We start from the raw sequence: 20,019 nt of genomic DNA, 5'->3' as shown, positions 1-20,019 counted from the left end.
ACAGCCAGGGTTCTACCCTGGAATTAAACCCCTGGTTTGGAGGGCAGGAAGAGAATTCCAGATTCACAGATGTTAAATACAGATTCATCACAGGCTCTACAAAAATACGTTACAAGGAAAAAAAAAAAGAACTAACCTCTTTCTCCAGCCAGTTAAAGAGCTCACAAAGGGCAACAGCATCTTTGATCTATACAAAGAATGATAAAACCAGAGGCATAATTGGTGCTGAAATTTAGAAACTAAGAAAGAAGAAAGGGGAAATCCCAGCTTTCCAGGAGGCATCTTGGGTGACTAATGCACCACAAAGGACCTCCTCTGAGAACATATCAGCAGTGCCACAAAACTCATGCCTGAATATGCAGAGCACACCTCGTTTTTCTAGAGGAGGGAAGCAACAACAGCTCTACGGGAAAGATATGATCAGAAAAGGGTCACTAGGACCCCAAGTCTCCCCCTGCTTCCTAGCCATCTCTGCAACAAACAAGGCAAAAAGAAAAAAGAATCACTTCAGACACCAGACCAACATGGGCCATGACAATACTAGAAAAACAGGCAAGTCATCCCTAATAAGGCCTTACTGATTCAGGGCTCAGGGTCAATATAGAGACTGCTAAACCTAAGGGGAAGAAACCTCCCTTGTGGGTCTGGAGACACATCCTAAACCTTTACTCACATGGGCTCTCCTCATGCCTTCTGACTCTGTGGAATTCTTCACAGCCTTCGAGATGCATATTGGGGTATACGGCATGCAGCAGCGGTGTTCCTACAGCAGAAGGTACCATTTGGTTAGAACCTATCAGGGTCATCTCTCTACTCATAGACAGAAAGGACTTAAACAATGACCTCTGGGGAGCAGAGTCATGCTCTGAAGAACCACTTTTGTGAAGAACCCTTTGCTAAGGGCTATCATTCTTGCCCTTTGTAGTTACAAAAGGCTATTACTCTAACACTAATAGGAGACACTGGTCTTTTGTTCATAATACAAGCGAGTGACTAGTCTTTTGTTCGTGAGACAAAAATAAAGTAAAATAAAATAAGATACCACAAGGAAGCCTGGACCCAGCCAAGGATGCTATGGAAGCAATTCCTGTACTGGGTAAGAGGTCAAAATAGACAGTGTCTAAGGTCCCTTTCAATTCTAAGAAATACTCCTATGAGGAAAACAAGGAAAAGGAGAAGCAACAGTGGAGAACATTCAGGTAAAGATCAACAGCAGAATAAATTGATGTGATTTTTATCATCACAGTATGCTACAGATGAAGCAATGTGGCATAACAAATATAGAACTGGCCTTAAAGCCAGGAAGACCTGGGTTCAAATCCTTCCTCTGACACATAATGGCTATATGACACTGAGCAAATGATTTAATCTTTCAATGTTCAAGGTAATTCTCTAAGTCGGGGAGTTGCAGTAAGTTGTGGAACTGCATTAGTAGAAGGTTCCTGATACTAAAGAAATCATAGGTGCAGTCCCTAACCCTATCCCTAATATACTACAGACCAAACAGGGAGAAATCATGAGAAGTTTAAAGAAAGAAATTACAGACCTAGCATAGGGGCATGGGAAGGTTACAATGAGAGACTTAAATTTTCCAAACATCTGTTGGATAGTACTCTTTCTCTGCCAAAAGCAGCAATAACAATTTCTTAACTTACCTTAATGAAAATTTCATCTTTCAAAAGGTGGAAGATCCAAAAAGGGGGGGGGTTGATTATAATCTGATTTATAAAGGGAAGAGCTGGTTGCTGGGATGGAAATAATAGGAACCTCATAAACTCTAGAGTTTGTGACAGATGATGAAGAAATGTTAACTAAAGTGACCAATGCAAATACATAGAACACTTACCAACCAACTTTGCTTTTCAAAAGATATGCATGGAAGATAAAAGAAAAAGTGGGCAATGGGATGGATAGAAAAGTGTGGCCCAATCCTGTGCTCACAGAAGGGATAGGTCCTCTGCTTCAGAATAGATGGGACAATGATAACTGACAATGGAGAGAGAGAAAAGGTAGAGCTACTTCATTTTTATTTGGCTTCTATTTTCTCTGCCAAGGAGAATGATCTTTGGATGGGCCAGAATAGAACAAAAATAAACAATAGGAAGTTGATATCCAGGATAAATAGTAAGAGAACAACTAGCTGCTCTTAATGAATCAGGTCATGTGAACTAAATGAAACATACCTCTGAGTTCTGGGGGGAACTGATGTATGTGACTGCTGAACCATAAACACTGACAGATGAAAGGTCACGGAAAACTCTGAAAAGGTACTACAGGCCTAGAATACAGTCTTGATTTTCAACAAAGAAAAGAGAATAGAATCTGCAAACGAAAAGTTAATGAGCTTGAATGCAATTCCTGAGAAAATTCTAGGATACATTATTAAAGAGATGGCTAGCCTCTGTTTGGGAACAAATAATTCTCAAAGGAAGAATTTCAAACTGAGGGGACTGAGGGGATTAGGACAGCAAGTGGTTAATTGTGGGAATTGTGTGAACCACACTGACTCCATCTTGTGACTCAATTCTGGGGCCAGTTCCCTTTATATTCAATTATGGGTCTAGTCCAAATTCTGTCTTGAGAAAACTTTATTTAATTGTGGGAACTGAGAGAAAATTGATCGTACTGTTTGAACTTAGCCTTACATGGCTAGGAAACTGGACCACCTCTCCCTGCTGTTTAGAGACCCTTAAGGAAAGACCTAGGTTGTGCTGACAAGAAACCTGATCAGATCCAAAGATTGATGCAAGCAGTTTTCTCACAATTGTACATCTCAAGCAACCAGATTTTAACTCAGGTCTTCCTAACTCCAGGCCCAGTACTCTTATCCACTGTGCCACCTAGTTGCTTCCAAATTACCAGAAATCCTATGAAAGACTGCTTCAGATCACTCATAATAAGAGAAACACATATAAAAAGAACCCTGAAGTTTCATCTCATACCCAGCAAATTGGCAAAGATGAGAAAAGATGGAAATAGTCAACACTGGAATGGCTGTGAGATAATCTTCATACTAATACTGTGAACTGGTCCAACCACTCTAGAAAGCAAATTAAAATTATGTTTTAAAAATTTGCTATAGGGGCAGCTAGGTGGCACAGTGAATAGAGCACTGGCCCCAGATTCAGGAGGACCTGAGTTCAAATCTGGCCTCAGACACATAACACTTACTAGCTGTGTGACCCTGGGCAAATCACTTAACCCCATTGCCTAGCCAAAAAAAAAAAAAAAAAAATTTACTATGACATCCAAAACCTCTAACCTAGAGGGGAAGGCACAAAGAAGAACCCTATATGCACCAAAATATTCCCAGCAGCAGTGTGTGTGTGTGTGTGTGTGTGTGTGTGTGTGTGTTTGTGTGTGTGTGTGTGTGTGTGTGTGTGTGTGTGTGTGTGTGTGTGTGTGGGCGTGTGGCAGCAAAGGACTGGCAGCCAACAACCTACATGTCCACTGACTGGAGAATGGCTAAATACATAGTAATGTACGAAAATAACAGAATATTACTGCACCACAAGAAATTGTGAATATTAACAATTTAGAGAAGTATGGAAAAACATATGAACTGATACAGTGTGACACAAGCAGAACCAGGAAAACAATATACGCAAACAAAACAACAATGTAAATATAAAGGACAAAATGAAACTGGACACTATGTAATTATAATAATCAAGCTTGTCCCTGGATTAAGGTTGGGAAAATGTAGCTCTCCCTCTCCTTTTTTTTTGGAGAGGTAAAGGACTATTGAGTATGGAATACTGCATATATTGTCAGCCATTATCAATGTATAGGTTGGTTTTGCTAAATGGTTTTTCCTCTTTCTTTTTAAATCTTTGTTTAAAAAGGGATGGCTTGCTGGAGATGGAGGAGAGGAGGAGGGATATATTCAGAAATGAATATTATGTAACAAAATGCATGCGTGTATGTACGCATACTCACATATGCATACTCACAGTGTGCACATGCACATGTGTGGACATACGTGTATGTATATGCATATATGTAGATAGATAGATAGATAGATAGATAGATATAGATAGATAGATAGATAGATAGAAAGAAATATAAAATATATGATTAGTAAGCATCAAGAAAAGGAAGCAGTGATTACAAAGAGCCGGCATGACTCCATCAAGAACAGGTCATGCCAGACTAATGTCGTTTCCTTTTTTGGACCAAGCTATTAAAATGGTACACCAGGGTAATGTGTAACATAGTTTATCTAGATTTTAGCAAAGCATTTGACAAAATATCTCAAGCTATTCTTATGGAAAAAGATGGAAGAATGTGGGCTACATGACCATATAATCAAATGGATTCCAGACTCATTGAATAGCCAGACTCAAAGAGGAATCACTGATAGTTCGATGTCAGATTGAAAAGGGGTTTCCACTAAAGTGAACCAAGCTGTCCTTGGGCCTGAGTTGTTTAACATTACTATCTATGACTGGGTTAAAAACAGAGCTAGTATTCTTTTCAGATCTTCAGATGAAACAAATCTAGGAGGGGTAGCTAAAACACAGGATGACAATCAGGATCCAAAAAGGTCTTAACTGACTACAAAACTGGGCCAAGCCTAATAAGATGAAACTTAATGGGGATAAATGGAAACTTAAATTTGGATTTAAATAATCAACTTCAGAAGAACAAGAGAGGGGGAAGCATTGAGCCAGATAGCATTTCATCTGAAAAAAATCTGGAGTCTTCATGGACTCTGGTGTTAATATGATTAACAGTATGATAGGTAGCCAAAAAAAAGGGGGAGGGGGGAGGTGTGTTTTGGCTATATTGAGAGGCATAACTTCCAGGAATAAGGAAGTGACGGTTCCTCTGGACCCTGGACCCTGTATGCCTGGACCCCTGGGTTCAGTTCTGGGTGCCCTGGTTTAAGGACTTTGAAAAGCTAGAGAGCACCCAGAGAAGTACAACCAGAATGTTCTATAAAACAATCAGTGAAGAAACTGGGGATGTTTAGCTAAGGGGGAACATAACTGCCTTCAAGTCTTAAAAAGCAGGCATGTGGAAGAGGAAGTCGATTTCTTTTACTTGGTCCCAGAATGCAAACTAGAGGAGCGGATGAGAATTACAAAAAGGCAAGTTTAAGCTTGAAGTTAACAGAGAAAACAGCCAGAGCTGTTTGAAGGCAAAACGGGTTTTCTCAGGAGGCAGCTAATTCCATCTCAGTGAAGGTATTTAATTAAAGCTTGGATGAACCTTTATTGAATATGTAATAGTAGGGATTCTTTTGATAAACCATTTGAACTAGATGACTAATAAGGTCACTTCCAGTTCTGAAAATCTCTGACTCAATCTCCTCAATCAATCTATCAACAGGCATGTAAGTACCTACTATGTGCCAGGCACTGCGCTAAGAGCTGGGAATACGACTACAAAAAAAATGAAATCATCTCCACCTTTGAGAAGCTTACATTCTATCGAGGGTAGAGAGAGGGAATGTTATTTACTGTAAAGCCAACATTCTGCCAGGTTTGTGGTTGCTAACAGTCTATCTAGGCATCCAAAAAATCCCCAGGATGATCAGCTCAGTGAAAGACCACATCTGATATTTATTTTTCTACCAGTGTGAGCCTTTTTATCAACACACAGAACAGAACGCTTTCCCTGGTCTCAGAAACCCAGTGCTGGTGGGAACTTGCCAGCAAGGCCTCCTTATTTTTTCCCTTTCTTTCCCAGAAATGGCACTATACTTGGTGAACCACATCAGATACTGATTATTGAGAACAGACCATAATAATTTAGGGGAAATTCAAAAATTAGGCCTACGTAAATTATGAAAAGAATTAAAATTCCACCTTGACATTGTCCAAAGTAAATTATAATCACAAAATGTTAGCACTTCAAAGACTTCAGGGTTTTCAAAAATCACCTAGCCCCACACTCTCACTTCCAGGGCTTGCCCAAAGTAAAAATAAATAAATTAATAAAGCAAAATAAATTTAAAAATAAAAATAAAGCAAGAAACAGGTCTCTCAAATGTCAGTTCATTACACCTTCCACCAAAACTATTATACTTCTTTTTATTATCCAAAATGCTACATAAGCCTGAAAAAATTATCCATCTCATATCCCTTACGCACGCCACCACCACCCCTTACCCAAGCAGGACAAGGAATACCTCTGTTTAAAAAAAAAAAAACTTTAACTGACAACATCCAATTTGAATCATTATTCTTTTTTATTTTCACCAAAAAGAAATTAGCTTCAGGAGAAGAATTCTAACATATTATAGTAAATAAGATATTTAGTTGGCACAGTAGGTGTCACTATTACAACAGGAAAAAATAATCTAATGGTCACAAAAGGGATCAAAAGCATAACACATGTCACAACAAAGAACTTTTTTTAAAGAAAAAACCCCACAGGTCAAAGCAATAAAGCGCTTTGCCAAGGCTCCTCCCTCCACTGCTTTACAATACCCTGAGCCCCTGAATCAATCCCCTGCCTCATTATCCTATTACTTTTCATCCCTCTCCAAACCCCAGCCCTGGGTTACTTTCCTTCCACCTTCTCTACTTTTGCTTCTATGCTGCTAAACACTACTAGAGGAAAGCCCCTAATCACTGCAAATGTATATTTTCCAGTCTCACCTGGGCCCTCATTGCTACATTCCAATCACTCTTTCTTGATTAACTCTCTCTCTTGAACTCTATTGAACCTAGTGACTGTTCTAAACCTCTTCTCAAGACACCACTACCATTCCTCACTCCCTCTCAAGCAAAGGTTCTGGCTTCAAGCTTCACTGAAAGGGAAAGGGAAAAAAAAGGCATCCTTCATTAGCTCCTTCTCCTCCAATTCTCTATTACAAATCAATTCAGTGTCATTCCATATACCCTCCCCTTGCTCTAATCTCAGGATGAGGTAATTCTTCTCCTTCCACTACCAATCTCTCCATTTATGTACTTAATCTTAACCCCTGATCCAAACTTCAACCTTTCTTTACCCATTGCTGCTTTTCCTTCTGCTTTCACACATATCCAACTTCTCTCATCCTCAAAAAACTAATTTGACCCTACCATCCTCCTCAAAGTATCATCGGATACCTTTTCTCTCTTTCACAACCAAAGTCCTAGGGGGGAAGAAACCTCAACACTGTGTGCCTCTACTTTCTCACCTCCCACTCAATTCTCACCCCTTTGTATTGTGACTTCTTCCTCCCAAAAGTCTCCAATCATCTCCAATCCAAATGCCTTTTTTCATCCCTAGACCTCTCCAAAATTTGACAGTGTTGATCACCCCCTCCTTCTGAATAGTCTCTCCTTTTTGGGTGTTTGTGATACTGTTCTGTGGTTTTCTTCCTACCTGCCTCTTCTTCTCAATCTCCTTTGCAGGATCAATATCCAAGTCTCACCCCACCTCCCCCACCCCACCCCCCTATGGGTGGGTATTCCTCAGGGATCTACCCTGAGCTCTTTCTCTGTTTTCTCTCAGCTTCCAAAAAGTCAACTATCATGTCTATGCAGATGACTCTGCTAAATACTTATTCATTCATTCATTTCATCCATTCAGAGCTCATCTCTCTCCGGAGCTCCTTCATTAATAACTGCCTGCTAGACAACAATTTCTGGATGCCCCATAGGCATCTCAAACTTATTGTGTCCAAAACGGAACTTACTGTCTTTTCTTTTAAACTTATTCCTCTTCTTAACTTCTCTATTTCTATCCTTCCAATCCCTCCAGTGACCTAAGTTTGCAAAGTTGGAGCTATCCACAAGTCTTTTATTCTCTCTCCTCTACATCCATTTGGTTGCCAATTCTCCTCCAGTCAACCTCCCCTAGATTTCTCTCCCCTATCCTCTTCTCTTTACTCTTACCATAATGACCCTCCTACAGACATTCATCACTTTTTACCTAGACTATTGCAATACCTTTCCAGTTGATAGAGCTGGTATCACAATATCTCTTCTAGCTGAGGGTCCACTAAATGGGCCTCAACCTAGGGTCCAGAATTCACTTATCACTCAAGCTCCAATACTCTGCCTACTTAGCCTACAAACAGCCTAAAGCCTATGCTGATTCCTCAGTCCTCTCCACAGCTCAGTCACTCAGATAACAGGGGCCTGGGACACCCCTTCTCTGGACACTGGTCCTTTTCAAAAGAAAAGTTATACTTCCAAGTGAATCCTTCATCCTATTACCTTTGCAGGATTTGTGGTATTTCCCTATTCCTAGACAGAAACTCTTGCTGGGGGGAGAGGGGGTTGTCACATGTCCAGGCTTCCAGGTTCTTCTTCCCCTTTCCTCTTTGAGTCTAATTTGTTTCTAGAAGAATTGGGCAAAACCACCATTCTGATCTGACAGTAATTTCCAAAGAAACTGATGACTGGACAGCAGGGGGAAAGAGACAATGGGGCTCAGTTCCAACAGGAACTAATGGGAGTTATTAACCTGAGCACAGTGGCATAACTTGAGGAATGGATCCAGGACTGAGGGCAAATGACACCCACCTTGGGAATGGCCTCGCTCACAGCATAGCTGGCTTTGTCACTGATCCACACCTTGTCCTTTGGGGAGAGGCCAGTGCAGATGGCCTTGAGCTCGGTCAAAATGGATTTATAAGGAACCACCTGGACTTTAAACTCATCTGCCAAGCTGGAGTTGAACAGAAGATGCTCCTTCACATCAGGTGCTTTGGTCCTGTCTCCATCAATAAAAAGCCTGAGGAGAGGTGGAACCAGGAGACAGAAGGAGGGAAATAAGGAAGGAAGGAGAGGAAGAAAAGAGAATAGCCATGAACTAACAGAGAGCACAGAGAACCCATCGGCCCCACAGAGAGTATAACATACCACTACTTGTGTACTTATCATTGCTTATGGTTTAGGGGACTTTATCTTCCTATCAGAGAGAAGCCACAGATGGTTTTATACAGCCTGGGGCAGCAAAAGGAAGACATTCCAAACAGGCAGCAACCCAAAGGCCAGCAGAACTGTCAGGGAGAGAGTGAAGTGGAGAGAGAGGCCATGTAACCTAGCTCCTTGGGAGAGAAGAGCTTTGCCCATTTTACCTGGCCATGTTTGGCATGTCCCTAGTGTTTATACAATCTAGTGCTAAGGCAAGCAGGGAGGCAGGAAGAGCAGGCCCAGGAGAAAAACAGGAAAGAAAAGTGAGTAGCTCCATGTTGCATTCACCTGATTGTGTCTGTTCCTATGATCGCATAGGAAAAAAATACCGGGTTGTGCTCCACGTCTGATCCCCGGAGATTGAACAGCCCTGGAAAATGAAACAGAGGGGCCCCCATTACCTACTGAGCATGAAACACGAAACCAGCGCCAGGGCTGGGAAGAGAAAAGGACTCAGGAACTGGCAGCCAAAGTCCACAGAAAAATAAATGCACAGGTCAAGAACTGCCTACATTCCATGTCAACCAACCTATTGTGACTCATGGGGGCTTTTTTTCACCACACGATGGCGCCCAAACTGTGTCTCCAGCCAGAAAGTTCACAGGCTCCAGGAGAAAGGAATGGAGCCTTCGTAGGGAAATCCAGCCAAATGCATGACAAAGACAGCTACAATGACTAACTCCCTTCCTTGCTCTGTTTGGTGATACCCTCACCCCCAGCTCCTTTCTTTGCTCTGTTTGGTGGTACTCTACAAGGCTATCCAGGCTCACAACACAAAGTCGAAGAAGAAACCCACCCCACTCCCCAAGGGACAGGGTGGGAGTTTTCTCTCACCAATGCAAGGGTGAAGTCATCAGGAGAGAGGCCCCTGCTTGGTGCAATGAGGCCATAAACAACCTCTAGGGAAAAGAGGAAAGGGCCTTTCTGTAAGTTTCAGTGAGTCTCAATTAGAAATGCATCCCTGAAAACAGTGAGTCACAACTATCATAGTATAAGAATGAAACTCAACTGAGAACTGCCACCCAGAATTCTGTCATGGCACTGACCACTGGCAAAAGCCTGCCTTCCCTGCCCTGCCTTCTACCTATCCAGATAGGCCACTTCTTAGCCTCAGATTCCTCCTTTGTAAAATGAAGGGCATGGAAGAGATGTTCTCCAAGGTCCCTTTCTACTCTACATCATCAGACGTCTATAAAATGAGGTTCAGTTCAGTCATTTTTCAGTTGTGTCTGACTCTTCATGACCCCATTTGGAGTTTTTTTGGCAAAGATAATGGAGTTTCCTTCTCTAGCTCATTTTACAGATGAGGAAACTGAGGTAAACAGGCTTAAGTGACTTGCCCAGGGTCTCATAGCTAGAAAGTGTCTGAGGCCAGATTCGAACTCACGAAGATGGGTCTTCTGACTCCAGGCCCAGCACTCTATCCACTGTGCCACCTAGCTGAGGAGTCTAGACTGTTGAGGTCCCTTCTAGCAATCAATATATGAAATCATGATCCTGTGGTAAGCTCACTTTGCACATTAGATCCATCTCAGAGAATTAAAGAATTCAATAGTCGGAAGAGATGCTGCAGCCAAACAGGGATTGGAACAGCTCTAACATACCCAACAAGCGGTCATCCAGACTTTGCAGGAAGACCTCCAAGGAGAAGGAACCTAGCACCCAGCCCATTCTACTTGGGGCTTTCATTGTTAAGAAGTTGTTGTTTTTTTCCTGACACTATGCCTCAATTCACTTCATTACATCTTCCACCTATTACTCTAAGAGTACTATAACAAAGCTAACAATTTTGTAAAAATTTCCTAACTGCAGAAGATGGAAAACAGGTTATTTGTGTTCCAGAGATGGAGGGAGGGGAATTTCTCTTGAGATTAAAATAAAAAGTAAGCTACCCCTCTACTTAGCAGAGAGCCAGAGAGACAGTAAATGGACCTTATGAGATCCCTCCAAATCACAGCGTAGTTTTTGGTAAGCATGGACTCCAGAATTAGGCAGAGGCAACTTCAGAGATGAAAACTGACAAATTCCTATTACAGCTTACAGATTTAGCCAGAGATCTCTGTTTCCTGTGGGGAAAATAAATGCCTATAACACTGGAGAGGAATAGTTTAATATGGCCCATAGAGAGGATAGAGAGTGATTCAGAACACTTAAGCCATACTTTTCCATTTTTGGATCCTTAATCCAAACAGTTTCTAATGTACAATGACCAATAGTAGGTAGGTAGCACTCACCTGGTTATTCTTAGCCTCTGAATTGTAATATTAATCCTTCACAGGGCTAAATTCCCTCAGGTCTCTCCCACCATTCAATCTTAATAGACATCTCTTGTACGTGGTTGGTACTGTAACTGAACCACTCTTCATTCCACAGCCTCTCAGTAAGTAAAATGATTCTTGAGCAAAGAGATTCCAGGGAACCTACAATAATATCAAGTGACACACCCAAACAATGAAATCAGAGTACTCACATGCAATCTCATCCAGGGCAGTGACCACAAACCACACCACTTTTCTCTCCGCCATTTTCACTCGAAGGTCAGCAACCTTGTCCTTCCAGGCTATACCTAAAATATATAAAAGTCACAACTTTAAGGCCCATTCTTCCAGGAAATCCTCTCCTAGCAGAAGCGCTGCTATAGTCTAATATAATCTACTAGAGTATAAACTCCATGGGAGCAGAAAGAGTGCCATATCGAATCCTCACAATTCCACCAACATTCAACAAAATTTAAATTTTGCAGAAAAGGGAGCTTTTTTTTTTTTTTTTTGCCCAAGAAAACAGGAAACATGGGTTCTAGTCATCCCCTTCCTTTTCCATTACTCACTAGCTGAACAAACTTGGACAAGTCAGCTAAGTTTTATGATAATCAGTTTTCCAGTTATTTTCAAGGTTAACTGCAGCATTGCAGCAAAAGAACTTAGATAGCTTTCTCTACTGGTGGAGCTTTTTCTGGTAGTTGGTAACAAGAGGCCATTTTTGTCTCATTTCTTACCTAGCTTTAATCACTAAATGGTCATTGTCAGATAAACTGAGACTCAGAAAGACCTTAGCTTAAAAAGGCCACTGCATTCAGGGCCATCTCCAGTTGTCCTGATCCCTGTCTTGCCACTGGACCCAGATGACTCCAGAGGAGAGAGTGAGGCTGGTGACTTTGTACAGCCCTGCCTCACTTAAATCCAATTCACTCATCAGTCACAATATCAACTCTTCAAGAACAAAGGACAAACAACAATACACAGTTACATTCCTCTACAAAATGGGGTAATGTCTGAAAGTCTGGAAGGCCAGATGACAAATTGAGGTCCTGTCTAGCTAACAATACCTATGATGTCCATTGAGAGCGCTACAAACGACAACACATTGCAGGCCTCTGCAATGTAGATGTCACTGGGGAAGGGGGTCGGATAACAGAGGCATGGTGGAATTAGTTAGGAGACATGGCTTTCAATCCCTGCCGCTTACTGTATGACCATGGGCAAATCACTTAAAATATCTAAGCCTTAAAAATGAGGTGCCTCATATACAACTGTAGTGAGGCAGGACCATGATACTAAGGAAAGAACACGATCTCTTTAGTCAGAAGACCTGGGTTTAAATCTCAACTCTAACACTTCTATATATGTGACCTTAGACAAGTCAATTAACCTCCCTATGTCTCAGTTTCCTCATCTATAAAATAAGGAGATTGGACAAGATGTCCTCTGAAGCCCTTCCTACCTCTAGAACTACAAGATCCTATGATACCATATCTCCCCCTATATCTCTCCCCATTAGATTATGAGTCCCTCAAGGGCAGTGACTATCTTTTGCCTCTTGTTATATCTCTAGCACAAAACACAGTGCCTAGCAGAGAGCAGGTGCTTAGTAAATGTTTACTGCCTATGAAGCCAAAGCAGGAATGATGTACTCAGAGAAAGGAGAAGAATGGCATTGTTGTTGTTATTTGTCCTTCATTTTTGAAGAGGACCAATTACATCGTGAGGTGATGTCTTGACTCCCATATGAATTGGATTAAAGTGAGGCAGAGTAGCACAAAGTCATCAGCCTCACTCTGTCTTCCAGAGTCATCAAAATCCAGTGGCAGGATGACTGACAATGGCCCAGGATGCAGTGGATGATCTGGTGTCTTCAATGTCTAACCAAGCTCTAAGCCCTCCACAGCACCTGTTTCAGCCACCTCCATGGCTGTTGGAGCAAACTGTTCTCATTTGCCCATTCCACCATGCTCGACATAGCCTTCACATGCTTGGCATAGACATCCCCCTAACTCACCAATGGGTTTGAGGTCTGCCATTAACCCTCAACCTGCTTTAGCCCATCTGCTGGGAAGCAGTCATTATGCATGCTACAGCTTCTTGGAGTCACCCTACTTAAGTATGACCAGCTATGGTGACCCTTATCCAAGGAATCATAGGAACATTGATTTCATATTAGAAGAGGTCTTAGAGGTCCTGTAATCCAAACACCTCATATTACAAATGAGAAAACTGGGGCAGCTAGCTGGTGCAGTGGATAGAGCACCAGCCCTGGAGTCAGGAGAAACTGAGTTCAAATCCAGCCTCAGACACATAACACTCACTAGCTGTGTGACTCTGGGGGCAAGTCACTTAACCCCAAATGCCTCACAGAAAAAAAAAATGAGAAAACAGAGGCCTCTGAGATCAACTAAAAACCTCTGGAGATGAGAATCAATGACATGGTCAGACTTATACTTTGTATGGAGAATGGACTGGAGAGGAGAGAGAAATGGTGCAGGAAGCCCAACTAGGAGACTATTACAATAGGACCTGAACTAGGCACTGACATTTGAGAATGTATAGAGGTAGAAATCAGAAGATTTTACTGATTAGATGTGGTATGACGGGGAATCAGAAGTTGAAAATGACTCTAAAATTAAGAACATGAGTGCCTGGAAGAATAGTGGTGCCTTCCTGGAAATAAGGAAGTTTGAAAGGCGGAAGAGTTCAAGGCAGAAAGAAAATGAATTCAGTTCTGGACATAGTATATTGTTTGAGATGTCTGTCCAGTTAGAAATGTCTAATAGGTAGTTGGAAATGTAACACTGGAGCTCAGGAAAGAAGAAGGCTACATATATAGATCTAGGAATTATCTGCTTAAAGTGATATTAGACCCCATGGGAGTTGATGACTAAGAGAGAGAGAAAAAGAGGGCCCAGTACAAAGCCTTGGGATATACCCCTAGGTAAGAGGTGTGATATGGACGAAGAACCAACCAAGACACTGAGGAGTGGACAGACTGGTTAGGAAGAGAGCCAAGAGGAAACGGTGTCCTGAAAACCCAGAGAGGAGAGACTTATCCTGGAGAAGACAATGGTCAACAGTGTCAAAGGCTGGTGAGAAGTCAAGAAGGTGGAGGACTGAATAAAGGCCATCAGATTTGGCAATCAGGAGATAACTAGTAACTTCAGAGAGAGCAATTTAAGATAAGTGATGAATTTGAAAGCCAGACTATAAAAGGTAGAGGAGAGGAGCGGAAGGAGAGGCAACCAGAGTAGACTGCCTTTTCTAGGCGTGTGGCTGTGAAAGGGAGGAGCAACACAGGGCAATAGTTTGAGGAGGAAGTTGGTGAGTAACCACAATTAATAATTCCTGGTAAACTACTCTGCTAAAATCATATCTGTTCCTATTAGTCAGGTGCACAGTCAAACATTACAGGCATCTGCACCTCTCAAAAAGACTAGCTACAGGGAAACAACAATAACAACTCCCCAGGAGCACCCCTTCCAAGGCAAGAAGTTTCCTACCAGCCCCCAGCATTGGAATTTGGGGCACTAGTCAGTTCTGGAAGGAAAGTCCACTCTTGGCATCTGTCACTACTTGCCAATAAGTTTGGTGTTTTCCAGTGGGGCAGGCATTTGGCAAACAAAGCTTACTACTACCCCCCTCTCCTTCCTCTAAGCCAAAGGACCACTTGTGGGAGCCAAGGCTCCAGAAAAAATTCAAAACATGCAGGGAGAAAATGTCAACCTAACCTTGTGTCACTGGGCTTGTACACCAAGTGCCTAACGAAGAAGTTGTAATACCATCCAAGGGTAAAGAGCAGAAGAAGAAGCTGGGAGTTCCACCTCCCTGACAAAACGATGCTTTGAAGATCCTCTGGAATGCTTTTTAAAACACTAGCCAGGAGACTGGTCTTCCATACTATCTTCCCAGGACCCTTTCTGGGCAGGGTGCCTAAATTCCACAAGCTACCCCCCTTTCTTTAAATTTCATAGCTAAAATTCCCTCCCCTATAGCTGGAGTCTCACTCCCTTGGTGCTATCTGATATACAAATTTTACCTACAAATTCATCACTCACTACCTACTACCAACACTGACTGGCTGTGAGGACTAGCCCCCACCACACACACACACACACACATCCCAAGTCTCCAGCTCACAATCTAAAATGTGAAGAGAGAAAAATAGCAAGTAATCAAGTACCACTTTAAGAGGGGCAGGGAAAACTCTCAGCTCTGCAACCAAGAGTAAATAAATTAGAGGAACAACAGCTAGCAACTCAGAACTAAAGAACATTGCCTTCGGAACAACAAGGAAGAAAAGAGCTATTCAAAAGAGCTTTGTAAGAATAAACCAAGCCTCATTAAGTGGCATTACAAGCTGAATCGAACTTTACTTTAATCAAATGCCACATCATGCTAGGAGGGAGGAAAATCTTATGACAGCTCAAGTTGGTTCCAGGGACTTTGATGGGAAAGAGGAGGAAATGTGAAGCAGGAAAATCCAAGCACTAACCTGTATAATCCAGGCCTAGGGTTAGGAGAGGTTTGCAGGGACGCTGGGGACGATCTGTCCAGATCTTGTCAACAAGATTCTCTTTGACAGGGACGAGATGGTGACCTGCACCTCTCAGGACTTTAGCCATCTTTTTCCATTGATCTAGGGAAATCAACAGTAGTCATGAAAACACATTAGAGCAGAGGCAGATTGAATCCTCTTCACAAAGTCAGTTCTTCTTCCACCCTGTCTCTAAAACCAGAAACACGGGGGAGGAGAAGGAACTAACCACACTGCCTTGGTTGGGCCCCACTCCTTTCCTCCATCATAAAATTGTCCTTTTGATTTGGTCTTTACATAGCATCACATATCATATGGGACCACTGTATAGAGAAATCATAAGAAACAGGTTTTTTGACATGAAGTCTTCCTCTCCAGACCTCAGATTCCTCAACTGTGAAATGAGGTAAGTGATTAGCTGATCTCTTAGGTCCCCTTCAGCTTTAGAATTCCATAATTCTTCTGAAATACACACCTACCATCCATCAAGGCACATTTGTCATCCTGAACATCTCAGAAGGAAGTCAAGATTCTATCAGTCACCTTATTACCAAGGCTAGAACAAATCATATTCACTAACCTGATGGAATGATCAAAGGGTCCACACCAACCCTGGATCCTTCAGGAAGTACACTCACCAACCAGTCCTCCTGAGTCGGTGTGTCCTTCAGACCTGGAAAAAGAGGCAAAAACAATTCACAACTGGACAAAGATGGTCCTGTCACCTAAAGAGAAACTAAATACTGGTGGTCCTGTGGCAGGGTCTTAATTAATCATTCTCCTCACTACAAATGATTATAATGCTTTAGGACATTTGAACCTCATTAAATCAAGGAAGAAGATCGTGAGATGGCTTTGAACGAAGTTAATTAGACACATATGAAGCAAAAGAGAATTCAGCCAGATGACAAATCTTAGCCCCATACCATCTCCCTGGCAAATACTAACCTTATTCTAAGGGAAATCCTTAGGAATGTGGATAAATAGTATCATCCCTGTAACCTCAGCAATCCTAATTTATCTACTCCTACTGACCAGAAGGAAGATGGTAAGTTGAAGAAGGACGGGTATCTATCAGGAACCAGGACCCATCCACCATGCTATTTCACAAACAATGAGGAACTTCTGAGAGGTAACAAACGAGGACTGTTACTTATCTGGAAAGAATTCTGGACAGACTGGGGCTGAAGGTAACTTCTCAAGGGCTAGGCTTTATACCTTAAAGGCATCATACAAGAACCTGAATATCGAAGAGACATTTTAAAAGCCAGCAGCATTATAGAGGCTACCACAGACTTTTCTAATGACCAAAATAACCTGAGCCCAAGTGGAACCTTTAACAACTTACTAAGGTTCACATCTCTCTTGAGAATTGGCAAAAGACTGTTTCTAAGGAATGGGCTAGAAAAAACAAAGAATCAAAGTTCTTAAAAAAAAACTATCATCCTCAACATTAACACCTCAGCCTGTTGCTTTATTCTTTGCTCTCCACCTCCCCTCACCCCCTTTTTTTAAACCACCAAGCCACTTATTAGTCAAGTTTCTCTTTGGGTCCTTAATTCACAAGGAAAAGCCATGTGACTTCCAGGAATAGAGGGCAGGAGGTTCTCTTTGGGCAACCCCATGGGAAACTCACACCCATTGGTTGGTCAAATCCAACCTATATGGCTCTACCCCCAGAGAGATCAAGTTAATTCTGGCAGAAGCCCAGCTGTCACTGTCCAGTCACTGAATTCCCCAGACTTTTTACCCTAGAGTGTTTTGCATAAGAATTTACTTTCCCTCTTATTCTCCTCTAAGGAACAAGAAATGTCAAGCATTCCTGGCCTTTACTTTCCTCATCTTTTCCTAATATTTATCCCTAGCATCACCTATCCTTTAGGCAAAGAGAGACTTCTTTTCCCACTCCCAAGTAAGAGTGTTTATAACTATACACAGAGGAAATTCTTCAAATCCTGCACTGATTTGCCCTCAGTGACATCATATGGGCTTTGAATTCATTACTCTAGACCAGGAAGGGAAACAGCACACAACATCTCTGCTTCTGATATTCCATGGTCCTCCTAAGGTCTCTGTCACTTGATAGATTCCAGAAAATTGAACCTGGGCCTATTTATCTAGTAGGACACCACATACCCACTCAAATCCTTGATAAGTAGATGACAGATGGCTGCTTGGCAAGAAAACCCCCCCTACTATCCTTCCTTGGGGAATCCCACATCACTACTTCACACTAAGAAAAACCATCATGATACTACTGGTACATTTATCAAGCATTTAACATTTTCTAATCTTCATCCCCAAACATTCAACACTTCCTAGCCTTTGTACCATGGTTAATGCCATTATCCATTGCCAAATTCCATCCCCAACCTTATCTCTTAGAGTCAATATTCTCTACTTATCCTTTAAGACTATTCTCGCGGCAGCTAGGTGGCACAGTGGATAGAGCACCAGCCCTGAAGTCAGGAGAACCTGAGTTCAAATCCGGCCTCAGACCAAACACTTGACACTTTACTAGCTGTGTGACCCTGGGCAAGTCACTTAACCCCAACTGCCTTTAACAAAAAAAAAAAGACTATTCTCAAATTCTGCTTCAACCATGAAGTAGTTGCTTCCAGCCAAGAGTGATCTCTTCTACCCCTGAACAGGGTATTTCATTTTGTACTTCTCTGGAGCACTTACCATATCATTGTTACACTAGGTATGTTTCAGCTCCCTTAAGAACACTATGAGGCCAGAGAACCTCTCTGTATACCTCACAATTCCTTGCATGGTACCCTGAACAAAGTGATGAAAGAAATAGGTCAGCAGTCGAATATGCTAATATGACCAGAGGTCAAGCTACAAAGAACAGAGCCTGCTGTCACCCTGAGACTGAGGACTAGGAAGGATTTCTCAGTTCCTGTGACCCTGCCTGATAAACCTCCTTCATCAGCTGTCCCAGGGACAACAAAGCAACATTCCACTCGCCTCCTGCTGGGTCTAGGCAAGCATCTGGCAGCCCCTACCCACCCATCTTCATGAGGGTCCAATTGCTGTCCATCTGCTTGGCAGCTTGGAGGAAGTAGCGTCCATCAGTCCACATTGCCGCATGCTGCTCTGTGATGATAGCTGTACCTGTGGCAGAGGTGAGGGAAGAGCAAAAGGAAGAGAAATATTTTTTAATAAACACATTCCCAAACAAAACACAGCCATGATGAACTTCCCAGTCACTAGAGAAGGCACAATCTTCTGACAAAAAGGCAAATCCATCTCCTCAAAATACCCACAGTTGCCATTATTCTCTCGGTCTCAGAGATAATCCTGGAGCTGAAACTTACTTTACCCCAGGGCCGTGTTATATAATAAGAAAATTAAATAGTACCATGAGGTCATTCACATCGGCACTGGGGCCAAACACTCAAAGGAGTAGACCCATAGAAAAGAACTCATTTCTCAAAATCAGCCAAAGCTTTTAGAAGTGCTATGGGAAAAAAAAAAATCTCAAAAACTCCAAACGCGGTTGGGTTGAAATTCCTGAGGCTTCCGTTCTTTCTAAACATTGGAGACACTACTGGTCCACTCTGATACATCACAGAAACCAATTCATTTCTTCTACCACATACCTGTCCTAAGGGGTCTCTCAGTTCCTTAATTTTTAATCCCTTACTGGAATCCTTCTATTCAACCTGGCCCAGAGAGGGATCAAACCAGTTCAACCAAGGGTACTGGGAAATCACATTCACTAACGTGGAGAGGCCCCCTGAACTTGTACGCTAACATGCAGTGTCCTCTCCCACCTCTGCCCCCAGCTTGCACTGGGTGTAACAGGCTTGAAGCCATCAGCAGAGTATCAGGCACAACCGATAAGTACGAGCAAACCTATGAAGGCATTTGGAAAGGGAAACAATGAGCTAATCAGTGAGGGAAAGGGCTTTCAGCACTGGCTGTCTAAATCACTGGCTTGTGCGGTTTTAACTATCTGGAGGTATCTGTAACCCAAAGACAAGAAGGTAAGCACACGAGCACGTGCGCACGCACACAATTAATGAGTGAGTGCAAGGCCCAGACAGGACCTGCCATGAAGTCTTTCTGTTTGTGCCTCAAGGCAAATGGGTCAACAAGCATCCATGTACTTGGGAGAACTATACAGAACAGTTAACAGGACTGCTCTATGAGCAAGAGGGTAGGCACTGCAAGGGAAGGGGCACAGAGCTTAAGGGGCACATTGAAGCTCAAGACCCAATGTGAAACAACAGAAACAAAGCAGGGAACATCCAGTGTGCGTTTTCCTTCGGATTATGTACTACACACATGCACGCACTCAAACCAGGACTGGAATCCACACACACACACACACACACACACACACACACAC

At 42.4% G+C, this 20,019-nt stretch overlaps 1 protein-coding gene across 3 annotated transcripts in view; it reads right to left on the bottom strand.

Moving 5' to 3' along the window:
• Positions 1-20,019, bottom strand: part of XPNPEP1 (X-prolyl aminopeptidase 1) — a 61,082-nt gene that overhangs the window by 14,677 nt on the left and 26,386 nt on the right. For all 3 annotated transcript variants that reach the window (XM_027851672.1, XM_027851673.1, XM_027851674.1), the window contains 8 exons: positions 18,675-18,779; positions 16,240-16,332; positions 15,618-15,761; positions 11,329-11,424; positions 9,147-9,228; positions 8,466-8,676; positions 674-763; positions 137-187 (listed from right to left, as the gene is read on the bottom strand). In XM_027851672.1, the coding sequence (XP_027707473.1) occupies positions 137-187; positions 674-763; positions 8,466-8,676; positions 9,147-9,228; positions 11,329-11,424; positions 15,618-15,761; positions 16,240-16,332; positions 18,675-18,779 (872 nt within the window). The remainder of the gene's footprint in view (positions 1-136; positions 188-673; positions 764-8,465; positions 8,677-9,146; positions 9,229-11,328; positions 11,425-15,617; positions 15,762-16,239; positions 16,333-18,674; positions 18,780-20,019) is intronic.

The sequence above is a fragment of the Vombatus ursinus genome, unplaced genomic scaffold (assembly GCF_900497805.2).
Source record: "Vombatus ursinus unplaced genomic scaffold, bare-nosed wombat genome assembly UNPS02009205.1, whole genome shotgun sequence".
Taxonomy (NCBI): Eukaryota; Metazoa; Chordata; class Mammalia; order Diprotodontia; family Vombatidae; genus Vombatus; species Vombatus ursinus.
The sequence above is the reverse complement of the archived record's forward strand: the minus strand, read 5'-3'. Positions and strand labels throughout refer to the sequence as shown.